Source organism: Rhinopithecus bieti, unplaced genomic scaffold (assembly GCF_001698545.2).
Source record: "Rhinopithecus bieti isolate Rb0 unplaced genomic scaffold, ASM169854v2 scaffold_6380, whole genome shotgun sequence".
NCBI classification, from domain to species: domain Eukaryota; kingdom Metazoa; phylum Chordata; class Mammalia; order Primates; family Cercopithecidae; genus Rhinopithecus; species Rhinopithecus bieti.
The window spans coordinates 2,487,083-2,502,045 of record NW_016806642.1 but is presented as its reverse complement, the minus strand read 5'-3'; the positions used below and the strand labels follow the sequence as shown (position 1 = coordinate 2,502,045).

At 36.0% G+C, this 14,963-nt stretch overlaps 1 protein-coding gene across 1 annotated transcript in view; it reads right to left on the bottom strand.

Moving 5' to 3' along the window:
• Positions 1 to 14,963, bottom strand: part of DNAI4 (dynein axonemal intermediate chain 4) — a 111,926-nt gene that overhangs the window by 44,376 nt on the left and 52,587 nt on the right. Inside the window, 2 exon segments of the mRNA XM_017877158.1 lie at positions 5,236 to 5,391; positions 13,673 to 13,812. Of these exon segments, the coding sequence (XP_017732647.1) occupies positions 5,236 to 5,391; positions 13,673 to 13,812 (296 nt within the window).

The following is a 14,963-nucleotide window of genomic DNA, read 5'->3' as shown; positions in this document are numbered from 1 at the left end:
AAAAAAAAAAAAAAAAAAAAAAAAAAAAAAAAAAAGAATAGAAATCACATATAGTCTCAGAACACAAAGGAATTAAATTGGAATTAAATAACAGAAAGATAGTTGGACAATCCCCAAATATTTGGAGATTAAACAAAATATTTATAAATAACAAATAGGTCAAAGAAGAAGTCTCAAATGAAATTTTAAAATATTTTGAACTAAATGAAAAGGAAAATACAACTTATCAAAATTTGTGTGGTACAGCAAAAACAGTTCTTAGAGAAAAATTTTAACATTGAATACATGTATTGGAAAAGAAGACAGATCTAAAATCAGTAATATAAGCTTCCACCTTAGGACACTAGAGAAAGAAAATAAACATAAACCTAAAGCAAGCAGAAAAAAAAGAAAAGTTTGAAACCAATGACATCAAAAACAAAAAATCATTAGAGAAAATTAATAAAACCCAAAGTTAGTTCTTTGAAAATATCAGTAAAATCCATATTTTTTAGCCAGGCTAACCAAGAAAAACAGAAAGAATATTTAAAATTGCCAGTATGAGAAATGGAAGGTGTCATCATTACTGATTCCATGGACCTAAGAGAATAATAAAGAAATAATGTTAAAGACTCTGCCCACACATTTTTCTTTTTTTTGAGATGGAATTTCATTCTTGTTGCCCAGCCTCCCTGCAACCTCTGCCTCCCAGGTTCAAGTGATTCTCCTGCCTCAGCCTCCTGAGTAGCTGGGATTACAGGCATGAACCACAACGCCCGGCTAATTTTGTATTTTTAGTACAGATGGGGTTTCTCCATGTTGGTCAGGCTGGTCTCGAACTCCTGACCTCAGGTGACCCGCCCGCCTTAGCTTCCCAAAGTGCTGGGATTACAGGTGTGAGCCACTGCACCCGACCTTCTGCCCACAAAATGTATAACTTAGCTTGAAATGCAACAATTCCTTAAAAGGCACAAACTACCAAAACTCACTCAAGGAAAAATGGATAATCTGAATAGGCCTATATCTATTAAAGAAGCTGAGTCAATAATTAATAATCTTCCAAAATAGAAAGCATCACACTTTCACTGGTGAATTCTACCAAACACTTAAGGTAAAAATATCATTTTTATACAATCTATTCCAGAAAATTGGTGAAGAGAAAATACTTTCCAATTCGTTTTATTAGGCTAGCATTACCCTAACTCCAAAACCAGATGAAGACATTACAAGAAAGGAAAATTACAGAACAATGTCTCACATGAAAATAATGCAAAAATTGGCTGGGCACAGTGGCTCACGCCTGTAATTCCAGCACTTTGGGAAGACGAGGCGGGTGGATCATGAGAGCAGGAGATTGAGACCATCCTGGCTAACATGGTGAAACCCCGTCTCTACTAAAAAAAATACAAAAAAAATTAGCCGGGCATGGTGGCGGGTGCCTGTACTCCCCGCTACTCGGGAGGTTGAGGCAGAAGAATGGCGTGAACCCAGGAGGCAGGGCTTGCAGTGAGCAGAGATGCGGCCACAGCACTCCAGCCTGGGCGACAGAGAAAGACTCCATCTCAAAAAAAAAAAAAAAAAAAAAAAAGGGAAAAAATAAAAAAACCCTCAAAAAAAAATAAGAAAAAAAAACCCCAAATGTAAAAAAAAAAAGAAAGGAAATAATGCAAAATCCTCAACAAAATATTAGCAAATAGAATCCACCAATGTATAAAAAGAATTATACAACATAATCAAATGGAATTTTTTCAAGGTATGCAAAGCTGGTTCAACATTCGGGATCCAATTAATGTAATCCATCACATTAACAAGCTTTTCATATAATCTATTGATATATAAAAGAAAATATATCAATAGATACAGAAAAAATCCATTGCACATTCATGATAAAAACTCCCAGCAAATTAGGAAGAGAAGGGAACTTCCTGAACTTGATAAGGAACAGCTATATAAAACCTACAATTAACATCATACATCATGGTGAGAAACTGAAAATTTTCCCCTAAGAAGATTAGGATATCCCTTCTCACACAGGAAAAAATGGTGATAAGTTTTTAGATATAGCATCAAAAACGCAATGTAAAAAAGAAAAAAATCGATAAATTAGACTTTATTTAAATTAAAATTTCTCATCTATGAAAAACCCTGCTAATAAAAATGAAGAGACAAGTCATAGACTAGGAGAAAGTACGTACATGTATCTGATAAAGAACTAAACTGTACCCAGGACCCTTAAAACTCAATAAGAAAACAAACAGCCAAATTTTTAAAAGGGCAAAACATCCACATAGATATCTCACCAGAAAAGATATAAAGATGCTCAATATCACATTAGGGGGTTGTAAATTAAAACAATAATGAGCTACCACTACATACATATTTGAGTGGCTACAATCCAAAAAAACTAACAATACCAAATGCTGGCAAGAATGAGAAACAAGAATGCTCACTCATTGCTAATGTAATGCAAAATAGTACAACCACTTTGGAAGACAGTCGGTAGCTTTGTAAAAGGCTAGGGATAGTCTTACTGTATGATCCAGCAATTGTGCTCCCAGATATTTACTCAAATGAGTTGAAAACTTATGTCCACACAAAAACCTGCACATGAATGTTTGTAACAGTTTTATTCGAAATTACAAAAAATTTGAAGCAGCCAAGATGTCCTTCAATAAGTGAATATATAAGCAAACTATAGTACACCCATCCAATGGAATATTATTCAGTGACAAAAATAAATGAGCTGTCAAGCCATGAAAAAACATAGAGGAGGCTTAAGTGCATATTGTTTAGTAAAAGGAGCCAGTCTGAGAAGGCTACACATATTATATGACTCCAACTATATGACAATTTGGAAAAGACGAAACTATAAAGACAATAAAAATAAAAATATCAGTGACTATCAAGGGTACAAGAGAAAGGAGAAATGATGAATAGGTGGTCCACAGGGGATATTTAGGACAGTGAAACTATTAATTTTTTGCTGTATAAAACTGTAATGGTAGAAACATGCCATTATGCATTTGTTAAAATACAAAGAACTATACAACACAAAGCATGGAACTTAATGTAAGCTATGGATTTTAATCAATAATAATGTATCAACATTGGTTCACCAAGTGTAACAAATATACCACATTAATGCAAAATATTAATAATAGGGGCCACTGTGCACAGAAAGTAGAGAGATGAAGGGATTTTATGGATCTCTTGGTACTATGTGCTTAATTTTTCTGTAAATCTAAAACTGTACTAGAAAATTCTATTAACCAATTTTCTAAACCACAGCACTATTTCAGAAGAAAAATCATTTTTCTCTATCAATTGAGATACGGTCTTACATTCAAAGGTAAATATTATTGGACTTTTCCCCCCTTGAGTATGATAAATAGAAGGTTAAATGCAACTTGTATAATACATTCAAAGTTTAAATGAAATAAAAATATTTCTTAAATCAAATATGGACCGTATTTAATTTTTTTTCCTTTCTGTTTCTACTATAAAAATCTCAGTGTCAAAAGGACCTCAGAGGTAACTAGTCCTAGTTTTCATCTGGATTTCTTTCACATTTTCAATAAATCTGATTATTCAGCTTTGTTCCCTATTTTTTTCTATTTTTTAACTTTCTTATCCTAATTCTAGTTTCCCCTACTCCCTTGACTGGCTATACTACTAAAATAAAGTATATCTTTATTTTCTATTGTAGTTATTGAATATGATTTTATTATCCCTTTTGGTTTTTAAAAGCACACCCATACACACATGAAATATTCTGAAAGATTCACAAATTGAGATTTATTTTTTGTGGGGGATTTTGCATTTGTACATTTTTGTAGGTCAATGGCCTTAATGGTGTGGAAGAAATAGATCTCATATAAAGTCTCAATGTAATTTCCAGTCTAAGATTGGATTTTCTGAGCAATTTTGATAGCTTCTACAAGTAAACCTATTGTATAGACATTCGTGCTTAATAAAACAATGTTTCTTTAGTGATAACTAATACTAAATAATTTATTCTTCCCCTTCATTGTTCTCTTCGAAAATTAACTGTTCTTCATTATAAACAACCTTCAGTAAAACGTAACTCTAGTCTACATGACCATAAACATACTTAAAGAACTATGGAATGAATATAGGCCACTTATTGAAAGTTAAGATTCAAAGAGACTAGTAAATGAGATTTTTAAAAAGGGACAAGTTGAAAGGTCTTTGGGATCTATAGTCTCCTAAGGAAATGTAGTCAATTATAAATAAGATAATTATTTGCTGGAAATTATTTATTCTCTTTAAACTTGTTATTTCCAAATACTTATACTTACTGATTTACTGAACTTGAAAATATTCCATTTGTTTTTGGGTCAAAATTAGTGAAAGTAGAAACATTTCCATTTAATTTTAAAAATTTGCCAAAGCTTCAAAAAATGTATCGGGTTTTAGTTACTCTAAAATGATGACCATCACCTAAATGCAGTAATACAATTTTGTAAGAAAAAGATACAACATTTCAGAATAGGAAAAGTAAAAGTAGATAACTATAAACTATTCAGAAGTGGAATTGAGCAAACTTCTTACAACTAGACTTAGTAAAGTTTCTTCCTCATTGCGAAATTTATTTGGAAAGTTACAACTTTGTATTGATTTTAATTATAACATTTCATCTTAAAAATTAAAATACTAGAAGCTAAAGTTATAATGTAGGGTTTCTCAACCATGGCAGTACATGTACTGACATTTTGGGTTGAAAATTCTTTGTTGCAGGGACTGTCCTGTGTACTGAAAGATTTTTTGCAGTATCCCCGGTGGATGCCCTCATAGTCATGAAAAACAAGAATGTCTCCAGACATCCAAATGTCCCCAGGGGAAGTAAAAGAGCACCAAATTAAGAGCCACTGTTGTTAATGTATAAATCCATTTTAGGTTGTCATAGAGCTAGTATACCTTTTTCTCATAAGTAATCTAATTGAAAGAAAGGGAGATAGAAAGTAATGGAACTCACACATATGAAACAGAGTTTAAGAGCAAAAGGAAAGGTGCACTAGAGAAAGAGACAAACTGAAAATTCTTGACAGATATCCAAGAAAATGTAAATTTTCAGTTAAGTCTAAGAACACGTGATAGAGTAATAGTGCTATTTCTGAGTAAAAGTTGTACTTTTCATGGTCCATCAGAAAGAAAACATTGTAACTGCCAAAAAAGAATGTATTAAAAATGCCATGTTAAAGTCATTCAAAAAAACTAAAATAAATGAAATCTTACTTTTTTCTGTAGTGCTCCCTGGCAATCTTTGGTCCTGATCTTTAGGAAGTACATTTGTTTTACTACTTGACTCAACCACAGATGGTTTTACTGATAAAGATAAAGGTTCCACAGCATTGTAAGAATCATACAAATCCCAGGCAGTGGACATTATGCCTAGATAAAGAGACAGAAAGGTAAAAATTATTTTAAACCAAATTCCAACATTTTAGCTTTGTAGATAACTAGTCACAGAAAAATCTAAGATAAGAATATCTGCTGTTGCCTGATGCAGTTGCCTGTGCCAGCTACTTTGTCCACCTGAGGCAGGAGGATCACTTGAGGTCAGGAGTTAGAGGCAGTAGTGTGCTATGATGACACCTGAGAATAGCCGCTGCACTCTAGCCTAGACAACATAGTAAGATCCTCTCTTTAAAGAAATTAAAAATTAAATAAGAATATACTGTTTATTTTTTAAAATACTATTGTTTTACAATATAACAGGAAGTGGATAGAAATGACAAAGAAATACATCATGAGGATACCTCAAGACAGCCTTAGTCATCACACTAGTAGTATTTACAAACACTTTAGTGCTTTAAGGATAACTCCAAATTATCTTCACAATATCTTCTGACCATCACACCTCCCTCCCCTCTACCCCACACTTGTACACATAATCTCATTGGTCTGTCATTGTAGGGCTGCCTTGGTGATATGCATCTGGGCAAATATGTTATAACAAGACTTTTATGTTCCTTTACTTATGTTTAATACATAATATATTGTCAACTGTTTTATTTGAAATTATAAAAAATTTGAAGCAGTCAAGATGTCCTTCAATAAGTGAATATATAATAAGCAAACTGTGGCACATCCATCCAATGGAATATTATTCAGTGACAAAAATAAATGAGCTGTCAAGCCATGTAAAAACATAGAGGAGGCTTAAGTGCATATTGTTTAGCAAAAGGAGCCAGTCTGAGAAGGCTACACATATTGTATTTTATGTTAAAAATAAAATCTCAAAATTCATGCCCTAATGTTATGTAAAAGATGGGTAATAATGAATGATTGCGACTTCCCAATTTTATAATTATATACTATTAAAGAAAGCTTATTTTAACTGGTATCAGAAAAAAAGCATTCCAAACTGTGCCTTTTTTAAAAGCATTTCTCAGTGTAATACATTACTAGTTTAAATAGTTGTTAAAAGGCAAAGAAATGCAGGTGTCAACAGATGGAGATTGCTAGCAAGAGGTAACGCAGAGGTGATATGGGCAGTTCAGTTACAGCATCTGCTATAAAAGAAAAAAACATTTAAAAGAGCAAGGTAGGCCAGGCGCGGTGGCTCACGCCTGTAATCCCAGCACTTTGGGAGGCCGAGGCAGGCAGATCACAAGGTCAAGAGATCGAGACCATCCTGGCCAACATGGTGAAACCCTGTTTCTACTAAAAATAGCTGTGCATGGTGGCGGGCACCTGTAGTCCCAGCTACTCCGGAGGCTGAGGCAGGAGAATCGCTTGAACCCAGGAGGCAGTGGTTGCAGTGAGCTGAGATTGTGCCACTGCACTCCAGCCTGGGCAACAAAGCGAGACTCTGTCTCAAAAAAGAGAAAGGAAATGATCAACCCAAAAGTTAGGAGAGTGGATACTTCTGTTAAAGGTGGCTAGAAGAAAGAGGGTTGTGATAGGACAGTGTACAGGCGGCTTCTAATCAACAGGGGATGTTCTATTTCTTAAACTGGCTGGTGAGTACATGGTGTTTTTTTCTTTACACTACACATGTATGTGTTATACGCTCTTCTGTTTGCAGTATATATTTCATAATAAAGTTTTTAAATAATAAAAGACAGTTTACACTAAAGAATTTAGATGCAGATTAATTAAATATTAAGATTTTATGGATGCTGGGCGTGGTGGCTCACACTTGCAATCCCAAGCCTGGCCAAAATAGTGAAACCCCGTCTTTACTTTGGGAGACCAAGGCGGGCAGATCACTTGAGGTCAGGAGTTTGAGACCAGCCTGGCCAACATGGTGAAACCCCATCTCTAATAAAAATACAAAAATTAGCTCGGTGTCATGGCATGTGCCTGTAATCCCAGCTACTTAGGAGGCTGAGGCACGAGAATCGCTTGAACCTGGGAGGCAGAGGTTGCAGTGAGCCAAGATTGTGTCATTGCCCTTCAGCCTGGGTGTCAGAGCAAGACTCCATCTCGAAACAACAACAACAAAAAGATTTTACAGATCAATAAAAGTGTACCTTTTCCTTGCCTGATTTTGGATGAAACTGGAAGAGATGCAAAAATCAGAGAAATGGAGATCAAAATATTACCTTTATCACTGATAAGTCTAATTGAAAAGTGTAGCCGCCTTAAGTCTGCAACTAAATGGACTTCCTAATTCTTCCTTCCAGAATATAGGGGAGAATTACTAACCAATAATTGTCACAGCTAGAAAAACACAGACTTCCTCCTTAGGGGTAAGAACAGCCCAGATTGCATGCTTTCTGCAAGTGAACAGACTTAACAAAAAGTGACTCAGCAAAAAATGACTGAGCTTCATTCCTTCTCCTAAATTCTCTTATCAAATTAGTCACTTCTCTTTTCCTGAGAATGAGGAAATAATGTATAGACAGAGGCCAAAAGTGTTAATGTAGCAGAAGTTCTTTCTGTAAAGGTTCACAAAAAGGGAGGAGTAAGTTTTCCCTGACAGTATACATATAGTCACTAATGATAAAGATGGCATTTCACATAATTGAGTTTCAACTTAACTATGAAGGCCTATTGAAAAGGAAAACAGGAACTGGATTAAGAATGGTAAAGGCGGCAGGATGTAGTGGCTCATGCCTCATCCCAGCACTTTGGGAGGCTGAGGCCAGTGGATCACTTGAGGTAGGAGTTTGAGACCAGCCTGGCCAAAATAGTGAAACCCCGTCTCTACTACAAATACAAAAATTAGCTGGGTGTGATGGCAGGCGCTTGTAATCCCAGCTACTTGGGAGGGTGAGGCAGGAGAATCACTTGAACCCAGGAGGCGATGGTTGCAGTAAACTGAGATTGCGCCACGGCACTTCAGCCTGGGTGATAGAACGAGACTCAGTCTCAAAAAAAAAAAAAAAAAAAGAAGAAGGGTAAATAAGAATGGTAAATGCAAGCTAGATACAGAAAAGAATTCAGACCGATAATATACCTAAGTATTCTGTCCTCAGGTTAAAGAGATTGTATAATATCAGCAAGCATCTAAGTTATGATAGTGATCAATATGTCAATCTCAAGTTTTAATGTAAATTGGTTGCCTTCTGTGTTTGGTGAACAGCTGAAATCCTAGGCTATCAAGTCATTATCCTTCTGGGAACTACTATCACCTCACTCCTATGTCAGATCTCCTGTTCAATGTATATTACTGTCTTCTTCTATTTTTGTTTCACAGTTGGTTTTGGTTGAGCACATCCTTGACTTCTTAAAAAAATATACAGGAGAGGTAAATTATTTTGATACTTTGCATATATGAAAATATCTTTATTCTACCATCATACTGGATGTTTGGTTGGATGTAGTATCTAGACTGGAAATTATTTACCTTCTAAATTTTGAGGGCAGTTGTATTAGCCCATTTTCATGTGGCTATGAAGACATACCCAAGACTGGGTAATTTATAAAGAATTTTAATTGGCTCACAGTTCCACATGGCAAGGGAGGCTTCAGGAAACTTACAGTCATGGTGGAAGGCATGTCTCACATGGCAGCAGGTGAGAAAAATGAATGACGAGCAAAGGGGACAGCCCCTTATAAAACCATCAGATCTGCCGGGCGCGGTGGCTCAAGCCTGTAATCCCAGCACTTTGGTGAGGGCCGAGACGGGGCGGACCGGACCGGTCAGGAGATCGAGGACCATCCTGGCTAACACGTGTGAAACCCCGGTCTCTACTAAAAAATACAAAAAACTATGCGGGCGATCGGGGTGCGGGGGCGCCTGTAGTTCCCAGCTACTTGGGAGGCTGAGGCAGGAGAATGGAGGCGAACCTGGGAGGCGGAGCTTGCAGTGAGCTGAGATCCAGCCACGCACTCTCAGCCTGGGGCCACAGAGCGAGGGGACTCATCTCAAAAAAAAAAAAAAAAAAAAAAAAAAAAAAAAACCCATCAGATCTCATGAGAACTCCCTCACTATCAAGAACAACATGAAGGTAACCACCCCCATGATTCAATTATCTCCACCTCTTCCCTCTCACAACATGTAGGAATTATGGGGATTAAAATTCAAGATGAGATTTGGGTGGGAACGCAGCCAAGCATATCAGCAGTGTTCCATCACATTCTTGTTTCCAACCCGTCTGATGTCTTGTTCTCTACACTGACCTATTTATTTTTTCCTCTGGTAGTTTGTGGACATTTTTTGTCCCCCACATTTTAAAATTGGTAATATGCTGGCACTTGTTGGTCCCCTTCAATCTTCCAACTTTTGACTTTCAAGTCTGAGAGGTTTTACTGAATTATCTCCTCCCTTCCATTTTCTATTTTAGGAACCATTATTTACTATTGAACTTCCTGGATTGGTCCTCTAATTTTATTGTTTCTCTTGGATTTTCCATCTCTTTGTTTTTCTTCTCTACTTCTTCGAATTTTTTGTTGTTGTTGTTATCTTCCAAACATTTTATTAAGCTATCAAGATCCTTTTATTCTTTGAATTTTTTTTTTAAAGAACATTGTGTTCTTGTTCCATGAAAGCAACAGATTCTGACAGCGTTTGCTCAGTTTTGGGGGCATTTCTGTGGAGGGACACGTTGTCAGAATTACCTACTCTGTCATTTTTGCTGCATCATCCTATAACTATTTTTTTTTAGTTAATGCTCCTGAGGTAGCTAAGTAGACACTGATGTCACCTACAAATAATGACTATTTGTTTTTGAATCCTTATAAATATTAATTCTGTTGCTGTCTTACTGCAATAGTTGGAACTGCCAAAACAAAGTTGAAGAGTTACTGTGATAAGTGACACTATTTTCTGGTTCTTTTATTTAATGGATCACAGCAATTATTATCTCCAGTGGTTTTGCTGCAAGCAAAAATTTTGCTTTTTATTTTACATATTTTATCAAGAAGAACTATACCATTCCTGTACAGATAATTTCATCAGGAATGAATGCTGAACTGTATCAACTGTTCTTTTTGGTATCTACTATTCTTGTTTCACATTAAACCTATAAATATGACTCTGTAATGATGAATCATAGGTTTCCTGATATTTAATAATCTTTATACTTCTAGAATAAGTTGTTACTATAGGGATTCCTAATGCCTTGAGGGTTCAAATTTAGTACTACTATATTTTTAATTTTTCCACGTATCTATGAGATTAGTCTCTATTTTCTTTGTCATGTTTTGTTAACCTTGTTTTAAAAACTAGTAAATATCCTAATAATTTATATAACTTGGAGCAATTTAAATAACATGGTGTGATGGTTAACTTTATATGTCAACCTGACTGGGCACAGGATGCCTAGCTAGCTGGTTAAACGTTATATCTGGGTGTATCTCTGAGGGTGTATTCACAAGAAATTAGCATTTGAATTCGTGGACTGAGTAAAGCAGATGGTTCTCCCCAATGTGGTGGGCATCATCCAATACTTTGAGAGCTGAAGAGAACTAAAAGGTGGAGGAAGGTTGAATTCACTCTCTGCCTGATTACTTCAGTAGGGGCATCAATCCACTGCCCTCAGTGCTCCTGGTTCTCAGGAGTTCAGAGGTAGACTGGAATTGATACCATTGGCTCTTCAACTCTCAGGGCTTCAAACTACCATATCAGCTTTCCTGTGTCCCCAGTTTGCACATGGCAGATCATGGTACTTCTCAGCCTCCATAATTACGTAAGCCAATGCCCTGTAATAAATATCTTTATAAATAAATTCTAGATATAAATTATAAATCGGCCAGGCACAGTGGCTCATGTCTGTAATCCCAGCACTTTGGGTGGCCGAGGCGGGCAGATCATGAGGTCAGGAGATCGAGACCATCCTGGCCAACATGGTGAAACCCCATATCTACTAAAAATACAAAAATTAGCTGGGTGTGATGGTGCGCCTATAGTCCCAGATACTATAGGCTGAGGCAGGAGAATCGCCTTGGGAGGCTGAGGCAGGAGAATCGCTTGAACCCAGGAGGCGGAGGTTGCAGTGAGCCGAGATTGTACCACTGCACTCCAGCCTGGCGACAGAGCAAGACTCCGTCTCAAAAATAAATAAATAAATAAATAAATAAATAAATCCTAGATATGAATATATATATACATATTCTATTGGTTCTGTTTTTCTGAAGAACCCTAATACACATGAATATTATAAAGTATTCTCACATTTACAGAATAAACCTCTAAAGTAACTTGACCTTTATCTAGGCCATTTTAAAGGGGTATATTTTGGTAAAATTTTCCCATTTATTTGAGTTAATGTATAATTCTATTATTTCTTGGGACGTTTTGATAACTTTGAGTTCCATAAAGAATCATTCTTTTTTTTATTTTCAAATATTTTAGCATAAACTTATATACAGTAATCCATTTAAAACATTTAAACCCTTCACTTTTGAAAAAAATATGAATAGTTTTCCTAATATGAATTGGAAACCTAAAGTTACATACAGTAATCCATTTAAAAATATTTAAACCCTTTACTACATATTAATACTTGGAAAAAATATGAATAGGTTTCTTAATATGAATTGGTTAAGGACTAGAAAAAGTTACTAAATATCATCTAGGAATTCACTTTTCTGGGTCCATCCAAGTTTGCACCAATTAAGAAACTGACAAGGAATAAAACAGAGATCAAAATTACCTTTATTACTGATAATGTTTACATTGGCTGATACAGTTTAGATGTGCAGCAATGAGCCTGATAACCACAGGCCTAACAATGTTGAGTCCTCCCCCTATAAAATGTATAGCATGGAGAAACCCATCGGAATTTGTACTCCCAGCAGGCTACCAGAAGAGGGAAAGCAGGGGAATAACCATACATCCCAATGTATGGTTATTTACCAATTAAGTAAGTCACACCTCCACTCCTAAGTAGGAATGAGTGAGAGAATAGAAAGAGATGGAGATAAAGATATCAATTCATGTTCTTCCACATAAAAGAAAACATTAGGAGTAGGGAATAAATGCTCTCACCAATAAGATGTATGCGTATTCTTTGATTAAAAGCAATGGTTAATTTTTTTGCTAGGGGTTTGTTCTGTTAATCTTTTGTAAAAACTAGCTTACAGTTTTGCTGCATAATAAAGGCAACTAAGAATAAAACCAGCCGTGACTGGGCACGGTGATTCATGCCTGTAATCCCAGCACTTTGGGAGGCCAAGATGGACAGATCACCTGAGGTCAGGTGTTTGAAACTAGCCTTCAACATGGTGAAACCCGTCTCTACTAAAAATACAAAAATTAGCTGGCCACGGTGGCGGGCACCTGTAATCCCAGCCACTCGGGAGGCTGAGGCAAGAGAACTGCTTGAAGCTGGGAGGCAGAGGTTGCAGTAAACCAAGATTGCGCCATTGTACTCCAGCCTTGGTGACAAGAGCGAAACTTTGTCTCAAAAAAAAAAAAAAAAAGAATATAACCGGCCGGGCACAGTGACTCATGCCTGCAATCCCAGCACTTTGGAAGGCCAACATGGTGAAACCCTGTCTCTACAAAAATACAAAAATTCACCGAGCATGATGGTGGGTGCCTGTAATCCCAGCTGCTTGGACGGCTGAGGGGGAGAATCGCTTGAACCCAGGAGGCAGAGGTTGCAGTGAGCCGAGATTGTGCCATTGCACTCCAGCCTGGGCGACAGGGTGAGACTCTGCCTCAAAAAAAAAAAAAAAAATTGGAATATAACCTTGCTTGTAATTACTTCTTTGGCTACATCCTACAGATTTTGGCTATGCAATGTGCTCGGGGTTGTTAATTTGTACACATTGAGAAGTGGTAAGTATAGTAGTTAAGTGCACAAACTCTAGAACCAGAACAGTTAGCAAACTTCTTTTTGCTTGTTTCCTCATCTATAAAATGGGGACGCATAATAGTATGTACCTCATAGGGTTGCTGTAAAAATTAAACCAGTTAATATATGTGAAGGACATAGAATAATGTCTGACACATTTAAAATGTTAATAGTTATGGTTGATATTATTTGTGACATAGTAAATAATTAGTTTATATAAACTTTTAAAGAGTATAAAGTTCTATGACATAGCATGCATAAAAATCAAGATGAATAATTATATCATTCAAATCTATATATTTATTACTTAACATGTCAAATTCTGAAAGTTATAGATCACAGTGTCCAACTACTGTTGTGGTTTGGCCAAATTATTTTTGTTTTTGCTTTATATATTTCAATATTCATTTGTTGATTGACAGACTCAAAGAACGTATATTAGAACATTATAGTTTATCAAGCAGAATGAAACAAATTACCTTTATCTTCCATTATGATTTTATCACACTGAACATCTTTATTTTTTGGTGCTCCATTGAAAGTCTGCATCATCCTTTCAACATATAGGTCATTGCCTAATCTATTTCTACAAAGGACTTCATAATTCTTGTTCCTCTGACTGTAAAAAATAAAGTGTATCCAACTCATTAATAAGAATCATCACCACACATATTATCGCTTTATATTATTCTTTTCCTTAAAATTACTTTCATTAATGTGGCTTGCACCAAAAAGTGAAGTGAGAATTCAGAAAAAGCCTTGGGAAAAGACTGCACTAAATGACCTCCAGAGGACTCTTTTATTTCCCAACATCCCTATTACTTTCGGTACCTATCAATAACATGCTAGTACTAACTCCATGTAGGTTTTAGTTCTGAATATTTTAAAATTTTCCATTACTTCTTTGATGACCCATGAGGAATTTAGAAATGTGCTTTTAAACTTCCAAATGTGTATGTAAATGTGTCTGTTTTAGTTGAGATTTATGTTACTAATATTTAACTTTATTGCATTGTCCCCAAAAAATTTCATTTGTATAATTCTATTGTGAAATTTTTGAGACCTTGCTTCATAGCCTTATGAATAGAAAATTTTTTATAAATGCTGCATGTGTGCTGAAAGAGAATGTGTTCTCTAATTGTTGAGTGCAGAAGTCTGTATCTGACCATTAAGTTTTTATTCAAATTTTCTATATCCGTACTAATTTGTTCTCTGGTTGACCTACCAACAATTAAGAGAAGTGTGTTTAAATCTCCTGCTTTGACAGGATATGTATCAAATTTCCAATTTTTGCTCCACATGTTTTCAGGTTATTTTATTTATTTGTTTATTTATTTATTTATTTAGACGGAGTCTGGCTCTGTCACCCAGGTTGGAGTGCAGTGGCGCAAACTCAGCTCACTGCAACCTCCGCCTCTCAGGTTCAACTGATTCTCCTGACTTGGCCTCCTGAGAAGCTGGTACTACTGGCACAAGCCACCACACCCAGCTAATTTTTGTATTTTTAGTAGACACGAGGTTTTACCATGTTGACCAGGCTGGTCATGAACTCCTGACCTCAGGTGATCCACCTGCCTCGTCTTCCCAAAGTGCTGGGATTACAGGCATGAGCCACCGTGCCTGGCCCATGTTATTTTATTAGGAATATTCAAGTTCAGGATTACTATACCTTTCTATCATTATGAAGTACACTTTATCCCTAATAATGCTGTCAGTTTAATTGTTCCTCTGTAGGTGACATGTTTTTTTTTTTTTTTTTTGAGACGGAGT